General features: G+C 35.4%; 1 protein-coding gene across 4 annotated transcripts in view; it reads right to left on the reverse strand.

Moving 5' to 3' along the window:
- The window catches only part of DPP10 (dipeptidyl peptidase like 10), an 802,065-nt gene that overhangs the window by 261,912 nt on the left and 515,683 nt on the right, over window positions 1-24,470 (reverse strand). For all 4 annotated transcript variants that reach the window (XM_058548842.1, XM_058548839.1, XM_058548841.1 and 1 more), the window contains one exon: window positions 23,390-23,464. In XM_058548842.1, coding sequence (XP_058404825.1) covers window positions 23,390-23,464 — 75 coding nt within the window. The remainder of the gene's footprint in view (window positions 1-23,389; window positions 23,465-24,470) is intronic.

Here is a 24,470-nt window from a genome sequence, read left to right on the forward strand (position 1 = left end):
TCCAAAACGGCTTTATATGTTACAGCCAGACAGCTTTTAAAATAGTTCTCCAATTATTTAACAAAATGAAGGAAGAACAATGACCTCACTGGGAATTTTATAGTGAGTTATCATTCATGTCTTGCTTAGAGTTTTTCTGTATGGCAATACCAGGATGGAAATGGATATGAGGTGACATTTGGTGTCAGGGATAAAGGGTGGTATGCAGAACTAAAAATGAGTCAAGCAAAGGATATCAAATTATAAGCTTCTCAAAGGCTAGGGTCATAGTTTGTAAGGATTTCATATTCATTCCTCATCAGACTCAGCAGACATTAGTTCTGTTAGTAAAAGCCCAATAATTAATGTTTGAATTAAATTGCACTTGCATACGTGATGAAGCTGCAATGTTGCAAACAGAACAGGAGCTGGAAAAACCTGTAGTCCCACAATAGTGAAATAAGCAAAATTTCTGTCTTCCTCGACATTTTCATGCTGTCCACTATACCATCCAAGTTTGACAGGTCTCCCAAAGGATTTAGGCTTTTAGTTCCAAACAATACTCCCCAGGCCCTTTACTATCTGCAAAAAAAGGAGCTGAATGCAGGTGATATCACTGGGCTTTGAGAGGTTCAATTATCAGTGTCTTCCTTTTTATCCTAACCTTACACCTATATTTTATCAGGACCATGATTATTTAATTCATCCTAATGAGAGCAGATAATCCTCTTAGTTATTATTGCCAGGAAGCAAAATAAATGAAGAGTAAGAATGTTGAAGGAAAAAAAAAGGTAAATATAATGTGGAGAACCCAGAATGAATGGAAAGGGAAGGAAATACATCTCCTATCCCATGGTAAGGGAACAAGGGAATTTTTATAGGTTTTGGTTCATCCAGATTGAGGATGTCTCACAAATACAAGTGCAAAGTGGTCTAGCTACATGAGAAAACATACACGAAAACATCCATATATGCACAAAATATATGTACTTAATATTGGGTTAGAACAGAGCTTGATAATCAATTTATTTATTTCAGTTTTAACCAAACAAATGTTCATCTGACTGGAAACAGCCAGTCAGGTAGGCTCTGGATGTTTTATCTTTGATAGAAGTTTTAGTGACCAACTGGGAAGGGAGGAAATGAATCCCATCAGTGTTATTGCCTTCCAGAGGAGGAAAACCTAAAGAAGATGTTACTAAGCCCTGGTGCAGACTGCTATAGGTCTAAGAGGGTCATTCCTAACCTTAGGGGTTGCTCAGAGCTTCTTCTTGCCCCCTTTTCCACTCCCAAATAGAAAGGGTATTAGCAAAGTCAAGAGTGAATTAGAAAAGAACTGAGTATCAAGCACGAGAACATGGAAAATAGGGGACGAAGACACCCACTTTTACTGCTAGCCCTGGGTCAAAGGTGGAAAGAAGACTTCTAGTTTTCTGTGATCTTGCCAAGCTCATTAGGACGAGAAGTGCCATACAGAGGCAAACACTCTCAAATAACAAATAAGTGGCTTTGCCTGATACCAAAAACTCTTGTATTCTTTGTGAGCCTGTAAGTGATTGAGGATTTGGGGACTCAAGATTTTATTTCATCACAGCTGACTTCAGAGATTGAAAATAACTAGCAAGTAGATGAATTAAACTTCTGAGCCACTTCCACACTTCATTTTCCAGCATCCCTGTCACACCAAGTATCTCACTGCTCTGTACACATGCTAGGACTTTTTACGACTCTGGTTCTATACATGCCTTGAGGCATCTTCCCACTTTCTTTTTTAAACCTTGAAAACTCCTACTCAATCTTCAAGGTACAGTTTTGATGTCTCTTCTGGGAATTTTGAGCTTCCTCTGGCTCTTGAAGGCTCAACCTTGATCCAAGGTACTGTAATTCTGTTTACACAAATTTCTGCACTAGAATGTGAACTCTTCAAATGAAAGGCAGGAATTATGTGTAACTATTTTTATTTCTAATTCATACCACATTTCCTGATATTTAATTATTTGAAAACAAATAAATAGATGTGTAAAAAATGCAATGTAATTAGTATTTGAAAGGGATTAAGATACATGTGTCTTTTTCTAACTTTTTTGGAGTGAATACAATTTTTTCCTCCCCCACTGATACGGAATATTTTAAAGAATAACGTGAAAAAGTCCTTTACTTGAGAATTTGGAGACTTAATATCTAGGTCAAGCTCTGTCACTGCCTAGTTTTATGTCATTTGACTTTTCTGGGCCTTAATTTCCTCAGCAATAAATCAGAGTGTTCTGAAGTCCCCTCTAACATAAAAATGCTGTCATGTCTTGGTAACTCTCCCAGAGCACCTTCCTTTACCCAGAAGAAAAGAAATAACTTAGGCAACAAACAGTCAAGACAAACTTTCAGTAGGCAAACAATCTCACTATTTATCAAACAGAAAATACAAGATGAAATAAAGCAAAAAGAAATATCCCCAGACGATAAACAATACCATTTCCACCATTCAATTCACTTCTGGCAGCAAGTGAGGAACATTTTGCACCTCTTTCTAAGCGGAGTTCCAACTTTTAGGCAGAATATCCTGTGTTACATTGCCCTTAAGGACAGCAAATGTAAGTGAGAACTGGTCTAAATACGATTGGCCTAAGTGGGCTTTGATTCTTAAAATAAGCCAGACCAGACCTAAACTGAGCCAGACCGAAAGCCTCTAACCAGAGTTCTACTCTTGATCAGAGGAAAGGATTGAATAAATAGTTTTAGGATATGCAGTTAAATTTTGTGCTGGAATGGGCCGGCCCCGTGGCTTGGTGGTTAAGTGCGCGCGCTGTGCTGCCGGCGGCCCAGGTTCGGATCCCGGGTGTGCACCGACGCACCGCTCCTCTGGCCATGCTGAGGCCGCGTCCCACATACGGCAACTAGAAGGCTGTGCAGCTATGACAGACAACTATCTGCTGGGGCTTTGGGGGAAAAATAAAAAAATAAAATCTTTAAAAAAAAAAAAAATTTGTGCTGGAATGAATTCTGGGACAAACACAAAATAACCCTTATTTGAGGTTTACAACTTGACCAAGTTGTCTTGGACTTACTACGCCCTCTGCCAAGATTACACTCTCATATCTAATTTTTAAAGATACGATTACTTTGGAATTAACATGAAGTAAATGGGAAACTTGACCTCAGCATGAAGAGACCTGTAGAAATAGCAGTTATTTATCTTTCATCACATTGTTCGTGGACACCTGTGCAGCAGGGAGCCCAGGAGATTTAAATATAACAACAAGAAATTAAAACAATAACAACAAATACTTGCAATTCCAGAGAGATATGTTGACAATTTCCTAAGGATTATTTAATATCCTATAAATGAACACCATAAAGGAATTTTTATTTTTATTGTTGTTTTTGTGACATAATTTTATAAATAGTTAAAAACACATTTTAATTTATTTCTCAGTTTTCACTATCTCGCACTTTTGCGAAGAAAATAAGCATGTGAGAGTTAGTGTTTTTTCAGTTTTGTTTTTTTCCTCTTACCTCTACAGTGGTGAGAAACGCTTTGCTTTGGATCCTGATAATTAGTTTTTCCCCCTCTGAAGGTACAATTGTTAAACAAAAACCCATTTAATATTAACGTAACTTGCACAGTAGGCATTCAAATCAACACAATGACTACTTTCCCCTATTGATTCGTGGCAGTTAGATTTTTCATCTCTTAATTCTTTGTGATAAGTAGGAGAGACAATAATCAGATGTTGGTGCTCATTGAAGGTATTGTCTAGAATTGCTGCTTACAGCAGTAGTCACATTTCCACATGCACCTGAAATTCATAACATGTTCTTTGATGTAAGAGAAGTGTATCTTTTCCACAAATAGTGATTGAGTGCCGACTGCTTTCTGCTACATTCTAGGCATGGTACAGAAAATAAATGAAAGAAAAAAAACATAGTGTCTGCCCTCAGGGAGCTTATATTTGAAGGTGGAAATATAGCATATAATACTGAGAGAGGTAAGTTTCCAATTACATAATACAGAATAGAATAAATAAAATTTTCACTGAGAAGCTAGTATTTAGGGGAAATGAATGAACTTTTATGCATCTGGCTCTATTACCTGAGAATTTATTGTTATCAGCGTGTACGTGAATAAAATTAGAATTACCAGCTCTTTCCAGCACCAGTTCAATTCAGAGTTTTCATTAATATGTACAACTTTGACTTCTTGAGCTTTGTTCATTTACTGAGCAGCTTTTGAGACATGTCAAAGGGGCTTACACCCCTTATTCTTTGACAGGGTGAAAGAATAAGACTTGGCTCAGGTCATGTAATTTCCCAAATGGACGGGATTTTCTGGCAAGCCCACTTAGTGTTTGCCATCTGACATGACCTCAAAGAACACAGACATTGTCTGGTAAGCCTTCATCTCCATTTCCCTTGTCTTCCATGAGATTTTGCTCTGCTGAAGACTCCACCCTGATGCAATGTCCTCTGAGTAATAGGAGATGCCATCTCTGTTCTACCAGCAAATTCTTAGGACTCCTGTGTCCTCTGAGTGAGGTCTGCAGGCACCAGTGGGTCATGGATGACAAAAAGTAATAGAATATGTGTGCTTCCTACCTCATGCCAAAGTTACTTAAAGATTTGATAAAATCAAGATTTGATAAAATCAACACAAACATTTCATAAATGGACTATAAAGTTCATTTAATTCTTTTTAAAGATAAAATTCCAGTTAAGATATTTTGCTATTATAAAGGACTCATTTTTACTAGACCCCCAGAGAAGAGAGAATCCTTTCACACTTCCTGGCTTTTGGAAGTAACTGTATAGGAAAATATTGAGTCACTATAGCTATATCATCACTACAGTTACACCATCACTGCAATCACACTAATTGTGGAGGGTCTACAGAGACTTAAAGATCTGCCCCACTGTTAACCCTGACGCCATCTCTCTTCCACTGCTCTAGCCACACTGGGTGTCTTGGCTGCTCCAAACTTTTACTCAGGACCAAGGTCTTGATATTCCATCCACCTAGGAAACTCTTCCCCAGATATGCACATGAGCCTTTTCTCACATCCTTAACTCTATGCTTAGGTGTCATTTCTTCAGGAATGCCTTCACTAAACACTCCATTTAAAACTGTACTCTTCTTAATGGCATTTCCTTTTCTACTTTATATATCTCTGTATACTACTCAGCAATACAAAGCAACAAACTATTGATACACAAGACAATTTGGATCTATCTTAAGGGCATTATACTGAATGGAAAAAAAAAGCCAATCTCAAAAGGTTATATACCGTATGATTGCATTTATACACCAATGTGGAGATAACAAAATTATAGAAACAGAGAACAAGTGGTTGCCAGAGATTAGAGATGGGAAGGAGGGTGTGACTATAAAAGAGCAGCATAAGAGATTTCCTTTGTGGTGACAGAACAGATCTGTATCTCAATTGTGTGTTGGTTACACGTGATAAAATGCAATAGAATGATACACAAAGCCATGCCAAAAAATGAGTACACATAAAAACTGGTAAAATCTGAGTAAGATCTATAGTCTACTTAATTTTATTGTGCAATTTTTGATAAATTATTCCTGGTTTCGGTGAAGCACTATTGTTACACAAGATGTTACCAACAGGGCAAGCTTGATGATGGGTACAGAAAACAGACATCTCTAAGCTATGTTGCAACTTTGTGTGAGTCCATATTTAAAAGTAAAAGTAAATAATAATAAAATAAAAAGTAAAATAAAAAAATTCTCCCTAGCACTTATCACCATCTAACATCCTGTATAATTTACTTATTTTCTTTATTTTCTGTCTCTCAGTATGCGAGTTCCATGTGGTCAAGGAAGTCTCATTTGTTTTTGTTCAGTGCTGTATCCACGGCACACAGAACAATGCTGGGTACATAGAAAGCTTTCTATGAATAGTTATTGAATGAATTTATGATTAATGAATACAATATTTTACATTAAAAAAATCATCTTAGGCCAGCCCCGTGGCGCAGTGGTTAAGTGCCCGTGCTCCGCTGCGGCAGCCCGGGTTCGGATCCGGGCGCGCACTGATGCACCGCTTGTCAGGCCATGCTGTGGCCATGTCCCATATAAAGTAGAGGAAGATGGGCACAGATGTTAGCCCCCTCAGCAAAAAGAGGAGGATTGGCATGGCTGTTAGCTTAGGGCTGATCTTCCTCACACACACACAAAAAATCATCTTAACACTGTGATTAATATTATGACCTTTGATTTTGACCCCAGATCAGCTGTTATCTAGTAGGTCTTCATCAAATCTCTTGAACCTTTCATTCAATTTTCTCATCAAAAAAATTAATCATGTTTAAAAGGTTAAATGAAAAGAACACACACAATCATACATAGCTTCTGGAAGTGTTATTTGAGATAAACTTCTTGAAAATACATACAGTAATATGCTTCAACAACTCTTACAAAATTATTATCATTTGACCTAGTGATTTATCAGAAATGTGGACACAGTTTTAAGTGCAAGGATGATCATTACAACATTATTTATATAGTGGGAAAATTTGAAATAACATAAATGTCCAATAACAAGAAAAAGGGCTATATGTTTTTGATGTATTGTATAGTAACTTGGAGCATTTTTCTGAAAACAAAGACCTCATTTTATTTTATGAATGAATAACTAATCAATACAGATCTAATCCACAATAACTTAATTACAGTCAGATTTTAAATTTCTACTCTTTATTAACATCATGACTATCAACAACATCCACTATTTAGAAAAATTCTCCTTTCACACTATCTTTTGCAACAAGCCTGTTGCATTACACTAATTTTGCACTACAACAATAAGCAAAAAAATAATTTTGTTTCTTGATTATAAGTAAGCATACATCTCACTATTTTGGTCTCATGGCATTATTGAATCTGCAAATAAAGGTAATGTAGTTCTTAATAAAATGCCCTCCTCCCAGAATGTGTGATTATATATGATAGGCAAACATATTAAGTGAAACTCAACTGTAAAATAAATAAAATAAAAATCTGCTGCTCAATTCCATTAGTAGAAAAAAGTAATAATGACAGTGATACCCTTATTTTGAATATTATTGTTTTTGCATTTGAAATATTTTCCTATTCAGAAAGAAAAATAAGTAAAATCATTGTCAATCAGACACTATTCATAAATTTGAATGCAAAATTATAGGTGCAAAAACTAGGTTCAAAATCAAAGGTGAAAAATATATGTGAAGAACTTCAATTATTTAATTTATCTTTTTTTTGAAGATCAAATTTCACATGAATACCACTGGCTTTTCATCATTTCTGTGAAGTATCTCTTATTTGGAGACAGAATCTTGAAAGATTAATAAAAGGGAGAAGCAAAGAATGTGTCCTCTCTCCCTGAGTGGCGAAGCTTTGTCTCCCCTCTTCCCTCAGTCATTCACTTATTCAAGAAACAAACAAATGACAGTAGGGCACACCTGCATGGTCCTTGCTGTTGGGGATGCCATGCAGATTAAGCTCCAGTTAGAGCCTTAAATCATCTCCAGGGCACAAGGGGAGAAAAATGTGTAAAAATTTAAATTAAACATAACTAAGTATAAATAAGTAAAATTAAGTACAATTATGCAATATTTCCTTACGTTTCAGGAACACTGGATTAAATCTCATATATAAACAAAAATTTTGCTCTTAAAAATCAAGTCTCCATTTTTTGATAGTAATCCTTGGTCATTTTCTGGCCGAGGTCTTTTAAAAATGCATGGCCTTATTACTCAATTTACATTCTCTACTCCCTCTTTATTCAGAAATGTAAAGTCCTATCCATTTGGCTAATTAAAAGGCCCCCTACACTAACACTATCTTTGAGTTGGTTAATTTACTAACATACAATCTTTAACTGTCTTTCTTTTTCAAATAAGCAGCGTAAAAGCAATTAAAACTTAATTAGTGTAAACTCTGATTAGGAATCACAGCATTGAGATCTCTTGGTATAATCAGAAAACACTACTTCTAGAGTTCTATGTATGCAAAATTTTACTTGAAGTTTTCTATTTCTAGTAACAATTATTATTGTTACTCTTTTCCGAAAAGTTATCCTGTATTTGACCCATTTCAAAACATATATGACTAAAGAAAGCAAACTCTACTGCTTTTGGTTGAAATCTGTAGCAAGAAAAATCAGAGACTGTATAATGTGTAAGATTTCAAACAACATATTAGAGAGTCACACATCTCTTTCTTCCTGTGTTTATGATACAATATATTTCAGAGGGAAAACTGTTATCTTGGATTAATAAAAGACATTAAAATTTAACTATCCCAACACAGTTCACCTGTATAAGATTTCATTGCACAATGCCGATAATGAACAGTTATCCTTCCACCTTTTAGAAATTTCTAAAGAAAGTAGGCTCGATGCCTCCCACACTGGCCCCTGTATTATTGAACAAGTGACTGCTAGAGGGGCCTTCTTTATGCTGAGCCAAAATCTGCCTTCTTGATGCCATTTGATAACATTGGCCTTAATTTTACACCAAGAAATACATCTAATTTCTATTTTTAGTAACATTCTTTCAATACTCAAGATATGTTATTCTCTCCATATTTTGCCAAGTTTTTTCTTTTCACAGCCACATATCAAATTCCTTAATTGTGGTTTCTAAATCTCTGAGAATTATGATTGTCCCCTATACAGTCTCCAGTTGGCTACAGTATCACAAGTGTTTCCCAGTTGGCACTTAGAACACCAGAATATTTACTTTCTGTATTCTAGAGCAGTACCCAGCAACAGAAATATAGTATAAGCCCTACATATATGTTTAATTTTTTGTAGCCATATTAATAACAAAGAGAAACAGATGAAATCAGTTTACTAATATATTTTATTTAACCCAATGTATCCAAAATTATTTCAACATGTCATGAATATGACACATTAGTAATATTTTACATTTTCCTTTTTTTTTACTAAGCCCACAAAATCTAGAGTGTGTATTTCACATTTACAGCACACCTCAATTTAGACTAACCACATTTTTTTTTTGAGGAAGATTTTTTTTTTTTCTTAGCTAACATCTGTTGCCAATCCTCCTCTTTTTTGCTGAGGAAGATTGGCCGTGGGCCAACATCCATTCCCATCTTCCTCTACTTTATATAGGACGCCTTCCTTTATATAGGACGCCGCCGCAGCATGCCTTTGATAAGCGGTGCGTAGGTCTGTGCCTGGGATCCAAACAGGTGAACCCCGGGCTGCCGAAGTAGAGCGCATGAACTTAACTGCTATGCCACTGGGCTGGCCCCGACTAACCACATTTGAAGTGCTCAATAACCATACGTGGCTAGTGGCTACAGTACTGGATAGCACACTTATAGATAGTTTAATTTTATCAACTCAGGCTAAAAATGTATCATTGTTTTTAAAGTTTATGTGACAGTCTAAGGTCACACTGAGTTTATTGCTATAAAAATACCTAAGTTGGCACATCAGTAACTATCCCTCATCCTATATTTTTAAGAACATATTTTTTATAAAACACGTGCTTAAATTGACTCTAACCATTAATAAGTTCAATTGTGTTAATTTGGGCCAGCATTCCACCTCTAGATTATCTGTAATCTTGATTCTGTAGTGTATTACATCAACTCTTCATTCTAGCTTGCCCATTCTAAACTTTGATAATTTTTTTTATCAATTGATTTAAAAACAGTTTAATCATACTGAAGAGGAAAGGACCATGAAAATAATACAGGGCTTGTGATAAACTGATAGAGGCTTTCACACATAGTATTAATCACCACAACTGGTTAGCTACTCAGCCAACTTCAAAGCCACCTAACTTCACTAGCATTCAGCACATAATCTCCACCTAACTCGACAGTGATTTCATGACGTCCAAAGCCCTCATGCAATTCAGTCCCCTCATCTCACAAGAGAGTCGCGAATGAGTCTCATCTCCTGGTTTTCATGACCTAGTGCACTCCCTTCCCACCTGGAAACACAGCTACCCCTGTGTCACGAATAGAATACAGTGGTAATGATGGTTTATGAGTTCCAAGACTAGATCAAAAAAGGCATTGCAGACTCCACCTTGCTCCCTTGGATCACCTACTCTGCGAGAAGCCAGACACCATGCCATGAGGACAACAAGTGGCCCTGGAGAGATCCACATGGAGAAAAACTGGGGCTGTCAGTCACCAGTCAGTATTAACTCACCAGCTGCGTGAGTGAGCACCTTGAAGCACGTCCTCCAGCTCCGGTCAGGCCTTCAGATGACTGCAGCCCCAACTGCCATCTGATAGCAATCACGTAAGAGGCCTCATGTGGAAACTGGACAGCCAAACCCTGCCACAACTCCTGACCCACATAATCTATGAGTATAATAAGTTACTGTTTTATGTCACTAAGTTTTGGAGTAATTACACAGCATTAGGCCACCAGCATTAGAACAAGGTATTGACGCTTACTATGATAGTATTTTGCTAATACAGTATTTCTCAAAGTATTCTGATGATTTTATCTATCAACAGAATCATTATATCAACAGTGGTCTTCTCTAAAAGAGGTAAATACATGATGATTATCTTCTTAATATTTTTCAATAGTTTCAGATTCTCTATAATAAATATTTATATATTGAAATTGAAAAATTTCTATTTTCAAAATCAAAAGAAAATAAATGCTATGTGGTTGAATTAGTGATAAACTGATAAACACCTTAATAGCTACTACAAAAAGGAAAAGTTGTAAATCCTATCTTCCAAAACTTAGTTTTTCTTCCTTCCTTTCTTCTTTTTCCTCCTAGGATTCTTCTGCTTTAACCAAGGGGAAAAAAATCCAAAATTAATATTAATATATTTTTCATCCCTTATAATCTCTTTCGTAAGGAGGAGGGTAACTAGGAAGGCAGTTTAGCAGCAGCAGCAGCTACAAGAGAACACACAAGGTGCATTCTGTGGGCACACGAAGACAGGAGGCTCTCAGGGGCAACTCCAAGTCCCCTATATTTGAATACAGTCACTTTTCTAGGCTGTGATTCCCTGAGTTTATTATTAATAGAATTATTTTAAATATTAGTGTGCCCCAAGTATATGAAACTTAGTAGCTTGGACAACCTCAGGATGGGATCATGCACTCCCACAGACTTCTTAAATGTCTATCTGTAATTGTAAAGCACTGAAGTATTAAGGCCCAGAACTTAATTAGATAATTCACTAGAGAAGAGTTACTTTTTCAGGTAGCAGTGCATGCAGGATTCATTTTACAGTGATTACTTCTTAGTTAAAATAGATATTTATCATAATGAGGGTCTTGTCTACAGAGTTACAGACTGGTAAGAACGTAAACTGAACTGAAGGTATCCAGCTCTGGAGAATAACAGTTCTGTTCTTTTGCAGAGCATCCACTTTGGAGGACAGACACCAACACAGCAACGTAGCACATGCATAATTGATTTGTTCCTTCTGTTAGACATAATTTAAAAGATTCATTCAGTTTTACTTTCCTATTCAGAAAGAGCTTATTCTCATGAAGATTTATGTCCCATCATGCATAAAGGACAGTTCTAATTATGCCAAAACAACAGGAAATTTAATTAAAGTTTCTGACCTCAAACATAAGACATAATAAGGAAGTTGACAATGTAAAATAAATAGGTAATTTAACTATTCATTAGTCCATTCAATATGTATTTTAAACCAAATAAGAAAACTATAAATGAGAATTAGTTGAGTTTTTAAGAAATACGGTTTCTACGTACTTCTCCTTTGTCTTAAACAAAGGTATATATAAGAGACTATCGACTTTTCAAAGATGGCTTAAAAATGCAATTGTTAAATAATTCAATGGGACCAATAATTTCAAACATATTGTGATAATATATAAAATAACTGATTTAAATGGTTAAATTCAAGCACTTTATGATTTAGCATGACTCAGAGTAATAGAAAAAATAACTTTGTCTGATCAAATACTATATGACAATTCTTAACCACAAATATTCTGATCATCAAGATTTCATAATATCTAGATTTCATCATATTTTGGAACACTTCTTTCTCCTTTAAAATATTTCCAGATTTATGGCATCAAAATGCATCCTACAATGATTTAGTTGGCTATTTTTGAGAAACAACTTCTAAGAAGCAGATACAAAAATAAAATGTATAACTATTAAGTTTGGAGAATTTTAATAATGCTACTTGAGTATAGCAAATAGTGATATGCAATACAAGTTCCATTTATCTTACAATTACTTAATTAGAATACAGTTGATATGATTTCAGATGAATGGGAAAATAATTATTCCAGAGTACAGAATAAATCTATGAAGATATATAAGAACTTTTTCAAATGGTGGTATGATCAAAAGACCAATGGCTTTGGGGCTAGAAAGCAGGGCTTTTGTCTCAATGCTGTAACTGTGAAGTGGGGACCTTAGGTAAGTTAGTTAGCATCTCTAAATCTCCTCCCTCTGTAAAAAATGATATCACTGGCCAAGGAGCAAGGACTTCAGGGGGTTTAAAGTGACAAACACACTTCCCACATATGAGGCACTGTTTGAGTACTCAGCAAAAGTTTGTACCCTCTACTATAAGCCCTTTTTTAAATAGTTGTCAAAGAAGACACAAGGTAATGGATAGGAAAACGAGTGATCAGAGAAAAAATCCAACACAAAAATCTATTATTCATATGCATATTTTTTATAATCCAATCAGCAGTAGAATGAATAAACTATGATATAGGCAGTGGAATACCATACATTAGGGAAAATGAACAAGGGACTATCCATCTATTGAACAATATGGATATATTTCATGAAGTTATTGTTGAGTCAAAGAAGACATACACAAAATAGTACATACTGTATAAGTATATATATGTACAAAAACAGACGAAACTAATCTGTTCAAACTAATGTGTTGAAACTAATTAAGTTGAAAACTTGAACAGTGGTCTTTGTGATGGGCAGTGACTGGAAAGGAGCAGGGTAATATCTTGCTTCTTGATCTGGGTGATGGTAACAGGGATGTGTTCAGTTTGTAAAAATTCATCAGGCTATCCTCATCATATGTGCATGCTACTGTATGCATGTTACACTTCAACAAAAAAATTTAAGATGAATAACCTGAACATAAACTCACATATTTTCCTCCAAATTTCATGTACTCCCCACTAAGCCACATATAATTAAAATATAACAGATTAAGCACCAACTTTGAAGGGTAAATGAGGACAGACCAGTGTCCAAGGTGAGAAAGGAATAGCTAGACATTAAATCCAGGATGAAATTTTGAAATGCTAAAGAAAAAAATGGTAGATCATCTTTCCTAAAGGATACTTTCTCTAAATCATTGTCATGTACGTGGTTAAGTTCAGGTTCCTTAGGTCTTTTCTCAGGTAGAGCTCTTGGATTTTAAGGAATCAGTTCCTCTAAACAGGTGGTTCTCAATCTTGAACGTGCATTGGAATCATGAAGGCCTGTTAAACCACAGGGTGCAGGCCCCATCCCCAAAGTTTCTGTTTCATTGGGTCTGGGCAGGGCCCCGGAATCTGCCTTGCTAACAATTCTCAGGTAATTCTGATGCTGCTATTCTGGAACCACAGATTGAAAACTACTGTTGCAGAAAAAAAATTTATCCATCTGAAGTCATATTATGCAAATTTGGGAATCTTCTTTGTATCTGTATTTTCACCAATAAAATAACATCAACTACTATGCAGAGAAATTGTAAGAAATAAAGTATAGAAGTACAGACTTGGGCACAAAGTAGGAGCAGTATAAAAAAAGCAGGTTTTATTTTTATTTCTAGTCTTTTCTTTGTTTGGAGTCTGGAAAGTCTTCAATAGGTAGAAGAGACCAGTTCACTTAAATTCAGTGGTCTATAACCCCAGCTGCACATTACAATCTCCTGGGGAGTTTTTAAAACACCAGTGTTTGGGCTATATCTCAGACCAATTAAATCAGGATTTCTACAGGGTGAGTCCTAAGCATTAATAATTTTTAAAACTCTCCAGGTGATTCTGATCTGCAGCCAAGATTGAGAATCACTGCTTTAGTCCCACAAACACTGACTAAGTGTTCCCTATGTGCCGTTCACTTTAGAAAACTCTGTGGGGGTTAAAAGGCATGAAGCAAAGTTCTTGACTTAGGGTCTTATAGTTTAGTCAAGGGGATATACTCATAAATGGACATGTTCAATATAATGACAGAAATGATAGGACGCAAGTATGAACCAGATGCCATAAAGGCATAGAGAAGGGCAAACTACCTTCACCAGGCACTTTATGGAAAAGTTTGCTTGAGGTTCCCGGTGATTAATTCATACATTATGTTTTTTGAGGTTTTCTTTGAGCAACACTATGCCAGGAATTGTGTTAGACACAATTAGAATTGTGATCAATTCTACAAAGGGGAGAGAGAGTACCATGAAACTTATAATAGGGGAATTTGACCAAATCGGAGAAGACTGGAACAGTTTTGATGTTTGGGGGAAATATGATTGAGGTGGCCTCTAAAGAATAAGGAAAAGTTACCGATATGAAGGAGAGAACATGGGGCAGGAGTTTGTCCCCGGGAGAACAGTAGTGAAAGCCCCAGGATGGGAGGGAGCATGGTGTTTTGTGGTACTCTAGGAAATCCCACAAGTGCTGGAAACAAAGGGAGAGGTGTGGGAGGTAACGCTGAAAAGGTGGGCAAGGCCTTGTAGGCTGTGTTGTCACTTTTGGTCTTTTTCCCAAGAAGCCTTGGGAAGATTTTAAACAGAGGACCACAATCAGATTTTCTTTTTAAAAAGACCAGTTTAGCTCGAGTGTGTAAAACTGATTAAAAGGAAAAAGAATGATTGAAGGAAAATCTGCTAGGGTCACAGCATCCTCTCGAACAAGAGATGATGTAAGCACATTATCCCTCCATTTACAGGACTCCTTTCTTTAACTGAAATATATTTGACATATAACATTGTGTAAATTTAAGGTGTACATGTTAATTTGACACATTTATATATTGTAATATGGTTGCCATTGTAGCAATAATTAGCACCTCTATCATGTTACATAATATCCTTTCTTTTTAGTAGTTGGAATAATTAAGTTCTAGTCTCTCAGCAAGTTTGATGATTATAACACAATATTATTGTCTACATTGACTATACAGCGCATATCTCTAGGGCTTATTTACTGCTCATTGTAAGTTTGTACCCTAAGACAACATCTGTCCTGCCCCCCACCCACCATCCACTGGTAACCATCATTTTATTCTCTGTTTTTACAAATTTGGCTTTTTAAAATTCCATATATAAGTGATATCCTATGATACTTGTCTTTCTCTCCAGGACTCTTCATTCATCCTTACCGCATCCTTTAGACAAGGATGCAGATGTAAGAACGCAGGCTGGAAAACTCCTGCTGAGTTATTTTACATTGATCATTGTTCATGAAGACGGTCATGAGCCAGGGAGAAAAGTACTTAGTGGGTTCTCTTTTTTGGTCTAATAATGCAGAAAATATACCATTTACTTTATAAATATTTATCTCAAATATTTTTATATCCTAAAAAATAGTTGGATAAACTCAACAGTCTGGATATATGAGGTGGAACTTATTTTGTTTCTGTCGATTTGTTTGACCTTTGATCATGCAAATTGAATATCTGAAAACAGAGGGAAACGTTAAAGATTATCTGACTTATTGCTCCCTTCTCCAGTATTTCAGGGGCATCTCCCTGGAGGTTTCTAGGTTTGCTTTGCTTTAGAGTCTGTTTCTGTGTAAAGAGGATCACCAACTAAGATGCCTACAAGGGTCATTCAGGCACTGCGGTTGTGAGAAGTAGGCTGGGCATAAAAGAATTGAACTATCAGAGATATGCCCACCTACCACTAAGGCACTTCAGGAGAGGCAGCCAGGTTTAAGTTCTACTACTGCCAGTAGACTTCTCCTTTTGGAAACAGGCAAAGCGAGTAAGGAGGAAGGAAGACTCACACAAGATTACCCCAAAGTGCCCCTGCAGCAGGGCAATCTTCTCAAACGTTTAGTCTCTACCTCCCTGCATAAGACTCATCTTTCCTTTCAATCATAAATAATCTTTTCTTCCTCTCGCCTCTCCTTACCTACCTCTTTTTCTCTTGCAGTGTAGTTAGTGGAGTATGTATGTTAGAGGCTTTACCACACTGTAAGATTCTTTTTTTTTTTTAAAGATTTTATTTATTTATTTTTTCCCCCCAAATCCCCAGTAGATAGTTGTATGTCATAGCTGCACATCCTTCTAGCTGCTGCACGTGGGACGCGGCCTCAGCATGGCCGGAGAAGCGGTGCGTGCCCGGGATCCGAACCCGGGCCGCCAGCAGCGGAGCGCGCGCACTCAACCGCTAAGCCGCAGGGCCGGCCCCACACTGTAAGATTCTTATAGTCAAAAAGCATTCATCTTGACTTGTCTGTAGACTTCTACAACAATCATAAAACATTCTGAAATTCTACAGAGAAGAATGAGCTAGGAGCCATGTTATAGGCCCAAATGATGACAAACATTAATCTGACCAAAGAAAAACAAAAGCAACTTCTCACTTTGTTGAAATTAACTTTTTAATATTATAGAGCACAAACAATTTACATGGGGGGAAATAGTCTTTATATTATCATATTAGAATTAATTAATACTTATATATCTCAGAGAAAAGATTTAACCCAAGTTTGATAGAAATTGATATCAAAACAAAAATTAATATTATTTTGGCTTCTTTGCAAAGTACTAAAAAATTATTGATTTATATTTTACATTATTTATTTGTGATGCAGTTCCTCATACAGAAGCTTCAAAAGCTGTCCATAAATCCATATTTGTAATCATACTTGCTTTATTACTATGGACATTATAATTGCAGATCATTGCAGTGTTTGTTAAAATAGCATAGTTAACATGTAAAAGGCTAAAAAAAAGTCAGAATCATACTCTTCATACTTTAGACACAACGATGATATCAACTCAAACTCTGAATAAAGCATTTCAACATTGATAACCCACATATTAGTGTTTCAACACCGGGACCCCACAGGTAACAGGACAACTTAGTGTTGACCTATAAAACATCTTCTAAATTTGGCCTACACTAAATAATTGATATTTGACGCAAATTGAGGACATTGCTAGGGAGAAAACACTAAATTAGCCTTCTTGAGCAAGCTATCCTGACTCCAAAAACCACTGCTAGATCCTTTATAGTTGCTGTCTCACAGAATTCTCGAGGCAGAATTATTATCACATGCGTTTCTCTTTATACCAGAAAATTATTCAAGACAGAAAGTTTGAGTGAGTTTGAGAAGCATTCATATTTCCCTCTTTTTCATTAAAGCTGTGGGAGAAACTCAGGCTGAGGACAGGTGTGGCAGCCAGTTTACACAGCTCAATTGTGCTGTGTGGTTTGCTAATACATCAAAGGCGTTCCCTTCGAGTCTTCCGAGGTGACTGGCTATGATTACATTCACTCATATAAAAGACAGGTCTTTTCCATTATTAAGATCATTAGGAAGATGAGTTTTGATCATTTGTCACCATAAACAATTGCAAATAAAATAGAATAAATATTTATGCATAAAAATATATAAAAATAGAAAACAGTACAGTTATCATATTGGTGGGCATTTTTCTAAGTTTAAAGACAAACGAAAACAAAACAAGGTAAAAGATAAATTTTATCAGAAAATTCAAACTTTTTCTAAGTCACAAAATAACTAAACCCAAAAATTGATGATATATTTAAAGGACAATAGAACCGATAATTAAATTATATAAATGGATTTTTCAAAAAATACCAACAATACAAAAGATAAAGGAATGGAGTATATAAATACGTTATTCACAATAAAAATAATCAAACTGAGATATTAGTCAAACAAATATATATACCTAAATATATGTGTATCTTTACATTTATATGGATACAAATACATGAATATATATTGAATATATTTAATTTTATATATGAATATATAAATATAGTCAAGGGACTATAATCAAGGAAGCATGCCTGAGGAGACTGATCTGCTTGATAAAATGCTGGACTGTGATGGATGAAAATTTGGGGGACCTTGGAGAGAGTGAGCATATTTTGCACATAGGATGGAAACATTTGGGGTCTATGTTAGCCAGCCTGTAAGATGGTCCCCCAAAATCCTCATCTCCTGATATTCCCCTCCAACACTGAATTACAGCTGACTTGTGTGACCAAAAAAAAAACATACTGTGAAAGTAACCGTTGACTTCCAAAGATAGATCACAAGGCATTGAAGTTTCTGTCTTTATTGTTTGCATTATTCACCCTGGAGAAATCCAGGTACCATGTTATGAGGACACTCAAGTAGCAATGTAGAGAGATTCATGTGAAGGAACCTGAGCCTCACGCCAACAGCCAGCACCAATTTGCCATCCATGTGATTGGTCTACCTTGGAAGTGTGTCCTCTAGCCTCAGTCAAGCTGTCAGATGACTGCAGCCCCAGCGGGTACCTGATTGCAACTTCATGACAGATCCTGAACCAGAACCACCCACCTAAGCCAGTCCCAAATTCCTGACACATACAAACTGTGAGCAGTAGTAAAGGCTTTTTGTAAAGTCACTAAGTTTTGGGCAATTTACCGTACCATATTATAAAACTAATACTGATTGTGTGTGTGTGTGTATTTGATTAGTTCTTAGGCTAATGTATCAAGTTAACAATTACTTTTTCTTTAACATATAGTTCTATTTTGGTAAAGATGGTAACGTAACAGGCCATACATTGTCTAAGGGCAGTATAAACCAACATAACCATTTTGGAATGCAGTTTTTCAATATCTAACAGGAGCCTTAAAATCTGCTATACTTGGACCTGTATCTCACACAATACACAAAAATTAATTCAAAATATATCAATAACCTAAATATAAGAACTAACCGTATAAAACTCAGAAGAAATCATAGGGGTAAGACCTCATGACCTCGAATTTGGCAATAGATTCTTACATATGACACCAAAAGCATGTACAACAAGAAAGAAAAATAAATAAATCATACTTCACCAGATTTTTAAAAATTTATGCATTAAAGGACATTATATTATCAAGAAAGTGAAAAAACAATCTACTGAGTGGGAGAAAATATTTGCAAATCCTATATCTGATAAAGGTCTACTATACAGAATATATAAACAGCTGTTAAACTTAACTACAAAAAACAAAACAAAACAAAACAAAAATTAAAATAGGCAAAGGCCTTGAATAGACATTTCTCCAAAGAAGAAATACAAAAGATCAACAAGCATTTGAAAATATGCTCAACATCATTAGTTATTAGGGAGGTGTGTCCAAAACCACAATGAGATACCAATTCATACACATTAGGATAGCTATAATAAGAAGAATAGAAAATAAGAACTGTTGATGAAGATACAGAGAAATTAGAACTCATAAATTCCTGGTGGGAATGTAAAATGGTGCAGCCACTTTGGAAAACCATTTGGTGGTTCCTCAAAAAGTTAAACATAGAATTATCATATTACCCAGCAATTTCACATCTCAATATATACCACCAAAATTGAAAATAGGTACTCAAAAAAATTCTGTGCACAAATGTTCATAGCAGCACTATTCATAATAGCCAAAAGGTGAAAAAACTCCGAACATTCATCAATGGATGAATGGATAAATAAATGTGGTATATGCATACAATGAAATATTATTCAACCATAAAAATGAATGAAGTATGGATACATACTACAATGTGGATAAACCTCAAAAACATTATGCTAAGTGAAAGAAGCCAGACAAAAAGGTCACATACTATATGATTTTATTTACATGAAATATCCAAAATAGGTAAATCCATACATAGGAATCAGATTCATGGTTGTCAGAGGGTGGAGTAAGGAAGAATGAGAAGTGACTAATTAATGGGTAAGGGGTTTTCTTTTGGGTTGATTAAAATGTTTTGGAACTAGATAGAGGTGGTGGTTGCACAACATTGTGAATGTACTGAATGCCACTGAATTGTTCACTTTAAAACAGTTAATTTTGTGTTAACTATTGTGAATTTCAGTTCAATTAAAAATTTGCCATATCTTTTCATTCAGAAATTCCATTTATGGATATAGACCTCAAAGAAATATCAAATTCAGGAAAAAAGGGGACATACACAAAAATAGTTTCAAAACATTTTTTGAACATGGAAACAACTAAGGTCCAACAATAGGGAGAATGTGTAAGTTGTTGGAATCCAGTCTTTGAGTTTTCTAGTTCAGCTCATCTGACTTACAATGAAGATAAAGACAAAAGATTGCACAAGCCAATTTGCTAGTGTGCAGCTATTACTTCCCACTTGAAAGATCATGGGTAAATTTCTAAATCTGTCTGATCCTGCATCTTCCAGCTTTTCTAAGGTCAACTTTTTCCTCTCTGAAATCAGAGTAACAGCGTTTGCCTAAAACAATGCCTAATATATGATAATTCCTGTTTCTCTACTTTTATATATAAAGGGAGATAAAAAGAATAAAATGTACAATATAATTTTAGTGGGTGTGTTTGGGTGGTCAGATTTTGTATGATTGTTTTTTCCCATGATTGTTAATGGGCATTATACCCATGTGCGTGCACACGCACACACACACACACACAGATACATACACAAAGTAATCATACCATTTAATTACTCTAAAACCATCAATGATCCCAAATTGCTATCTCAGTATAAACAATATAGAATCGAATGGGATTCAAGTTCTTTTATAATTTGGGCTCAATCAGATTTACAGGTTTGTTTTTTCTCTCAAAAATGTCAACCTGTTGGCTAGTTAGTCTGAACTGATGCTGTCCCTCAAAGACTTAATGCTGCCTCCATGAGTCCCATGTTGTCCATCCACCTGGAATGTTTTTCTACTCATCTTTACCTATTTGACCTTCAAAGTCCAGCATATGCTTCCCTGTCCAACATGACTATCTTGAACGGAATATTTCTCTGTTCTTTAATATTACCACTCTCAAGACACATGACTCAATGCTGTATTTGGTGGATATAAGTGTTTGTGTCATATCACCTCTACTTGATTGTATTTTTTTGAAGGAGATGATTTAATCTTGTGTCTACATGTGCGCGCACACACACACACCCTGCATTATGTCTAGCCCAGTGGTTTGCACCTGATAGATGATGAATAAATACAATGAATAAGTGAATGAAGTTGTATTAGTTTGATCATTTTTTACATATTAAGGTAATAGCCTCCTCTCACTTCCAAAGATTGATGGGACATAAAGTATGTTTATTTTTCTTGAAGTTAAGCAAAAAAAAAAAAGAGAAAATATCAAAATAGGTCCATAGGTATATATTTTTGGTGTTAATTATATTCTCATATAATCTGACACATTTTGGACCAATATCCAAAGTTAGTCTATCATTATACATTATACATTATACATTATATTCAGAGAGCTGTACCATCATACATCCCCAACAGCAATGTATGAGTGTCCAGTTTCTCTGCATGCTTGCCACATTTGGTATAGTCACTGTTTTTTAATTTTAGCCATTCTGGTAGGTAAGCATTGATATTTCATTGTTGTTTTAATTTGCATTTACTTAGCGGCTAATGTTGTTGAACATATTTTCCTGTGCTTATTTGCCATCTGTATGTCCTCGTCAATGAAATGTCTCTTCATCTCTTTGCCCAATTTTTGATTGTATAGTTATTTTGTTCTGTTTTTTGTAACCGTGGAGATTTGGGAGTTCTTTATATATTCAAGATATTAGTCCTTTTTGAATATATGAATTGCAAATATTCTCTCTCAGTCTGGAGCTTGCATTTTCGTCCTCATTACAGGGCCTTTCAGAGATCAATGGTTTTTCCTTGTATACACTGTAATTTTGATGTACAGTTGACGAATTCTTTTCCTAGTCCTAGATCCCAAAGATTTCCTGCTATGAGTTTTTACTAAAAGTTTTATCGATTTACATTTGACGTTTAAATCCACAATGTATTTTGGATTTTTATATAATGTGAGGTTTAGGTCAAGGTATTTTTATTTGTTTGTTTGTTTGTTTTGCCAATGGATGTCCAATTGCTCCAGCACCATTTGTTGAAAAGACTATCTTCCCTCCATTGAATTACTTTTGCACGTTTGTCAAAAATCAGTCGGGCATATTCGTGTAGGTATATTTCTGGGCTCTCTAATCTGTTTCATTGATCTATGTGTCTATCCCTCTGTTCCGGAGTCTTGATTATTGTAGCTGCCAAAATCTGATTTTTTTTTTAAAAGCTCATTATCAGTTTTATATAGCAGTCATTTTAAGTTAAAATTCTTTAGATAAATAATATTATTTAAAAACCTGTTAAGGATATCGTAATATTTTTCTTTATAAAAGTCAAGTATTTTTCTTACTATTACATGTGATTTTCAAAGTCTCAATGAATAGAGATAACACAGAGCAAAACTTAAGAAAAAGGCCACGATTTACAATGGGAAAAGATGTCTTTGTTTACAATCTCCCTGACTTTTTCAGCATAAATTAATTATTTTAAACAAAAAATATAAACTTGTCTAAAAATATAGCACATAGATATTCCAAAAGACTAAAAACATCAAATAGAAGGTCCTTTGAATTGTGAAATTTCATGTGCTCAAAGGCTTTCAATGCATTATACATGGCTTCCTGCCTTAAGTCTATAAATTTTTATTGTCTGTCTTAAAGCACATAAAACTTTCTTGAGTGATTTCCGATCATTTATTTTCTACAGAAACTAATCTGCTGAATTGCCTTCTCAACTTATTTTGCTTTTTAACAGTGTGAAATATATCTAAGTACAAAATACCCAACAACCATGCATATTGTTCTAATTGTGCTGTAGAGCTGACATGGAATAATGAAACACTAATCGCAATTAGAACATTTTATTTGTTCAGAATTGAATCCTTGGCTTACCCCACTTTCAGAAGTCTCGATAACCACAAGGCTTATGCTCAAATACTACCAAAGAATCCATTAACCATAACCCGAAACAATGTTTTCACCAGTCCCTTTCCATTGTACACACTGCATGCAGCTCAGGGCACAGCCATTAGGAAACTCCCTAATCTATATATAGATGAAACACTCAAGTATATAGTAAGGCTTATCCTGAAAATGTCAAAAGCCCCCATTTGTTGGATTTGCTAAACTCTGCCAAACTTCCCTCTAAAAGAGATGGGACTTGGACCGCACAGGCACTGGGCAAATTGGCCAGTTATTTGCTAGCCAGGTGTAGAAGAACAGACATCATCTCCAAACCTCTTTTGTGCAGTATTAGTTGTTAGTGTCCCCCTGCAGCTATTGAATACGCCAAATTATCTCTAGGAGAGTAGATGATCAAGTAAAACGATGAACTACCACCTGAATGCATCACAAAGAAAAATTTTTTTCAAAGAAGATCTCTCTTTTACCTGTTTGACATCATATGCCAGAAGAACATATTTTAAATCTGGTGAAACTGAATATCTTGATGCTTTGAAAGTTACCTAGAAATAAAAAGAAACAGTTATCTTAAAAAGCTTAATGACAGAGATTAAAATGCATTTAGATATGCAAATATCAAAAAAGATCTCAATTCTCATCATAACACTGTGAAATAGGCATTCTCATTCCTATTATAAATATGTATTTGCATGTATGTATACGTGATTATACAGATGGATATGAAAGCTTGGAGAAGCTACATTAGACATTGCATTAAGAAAAAAATTGCCAGCATATCTTTTGTCCATGTTATCACTTAAAGACTATGTTTCTTAATATTTTCATTATAAGAAAACAAAGCAAAAACTCTTTGAACTTCTTAAGTAACCAAAATGCTTTTATATTTGCATGTTGGATTAATCAAAAGGAAAAGAAATAGTGACATTCTGTGGTGTCATGATTTTCTATCTCTATGCTTTTGTTTCCTTATAGGTTGTATATTTATATTTAAAAGAAGACACATATTAAAGACAAAATCTCTTTAAAGGAAAATCTGAGAGTGAAACAGATTAAAACACAAATACATAACTGATCATACTTGACATATCTATACATATATTATATATATATATATATATATATAACTACACTGTACCTGATTGATTTTGAGCCTATAGTTTTACCATTAAAAATAAAACGAAAGAGAGACCGGCCCAGTGGCGCAAGTGGTTAAGTGCACGTGCTCCGCTCTGGCGGCCCAGGGTTCGCCAGTTCAGATCCCGGGCGCGCACCGACACACTGCTTCTTGAGCCATGCTGTGGTGGTGTCCCACATAAAGTAGAGGAAGATAGGAACGGATGTTAGCTCAGGGCCAGTCTTCCTCAGAAAAAAGAGGAGGATTGGCATCAGATGTTAGCTCAGGGCTGATCTTCCTCACGAAAAAAAAAAAAAAGGAGAAATGCATTGAGAATGGAGAAATGATTTCATTTGAAATAGATTATATTTAACTTCATATTTAAAGAGAAGGCAAGCAAATCGAGTTGATGCATGAAAGCCAAAAAAATACAA

This window comes from Diceros bicornis, chromosome 10 (assembly GCF_020826845.1).
Source record: "Diceros bicornis minor isolate mBicDic1 chromosome 10, mDicBic1.mat.cur, whole genome shotgun sequence".
NCBI lineage: Eukaryota > Metazoa > Chordata > Mammalia > Perissodactyla > Rhinocerotidae > Diceros > Diceros bicornis.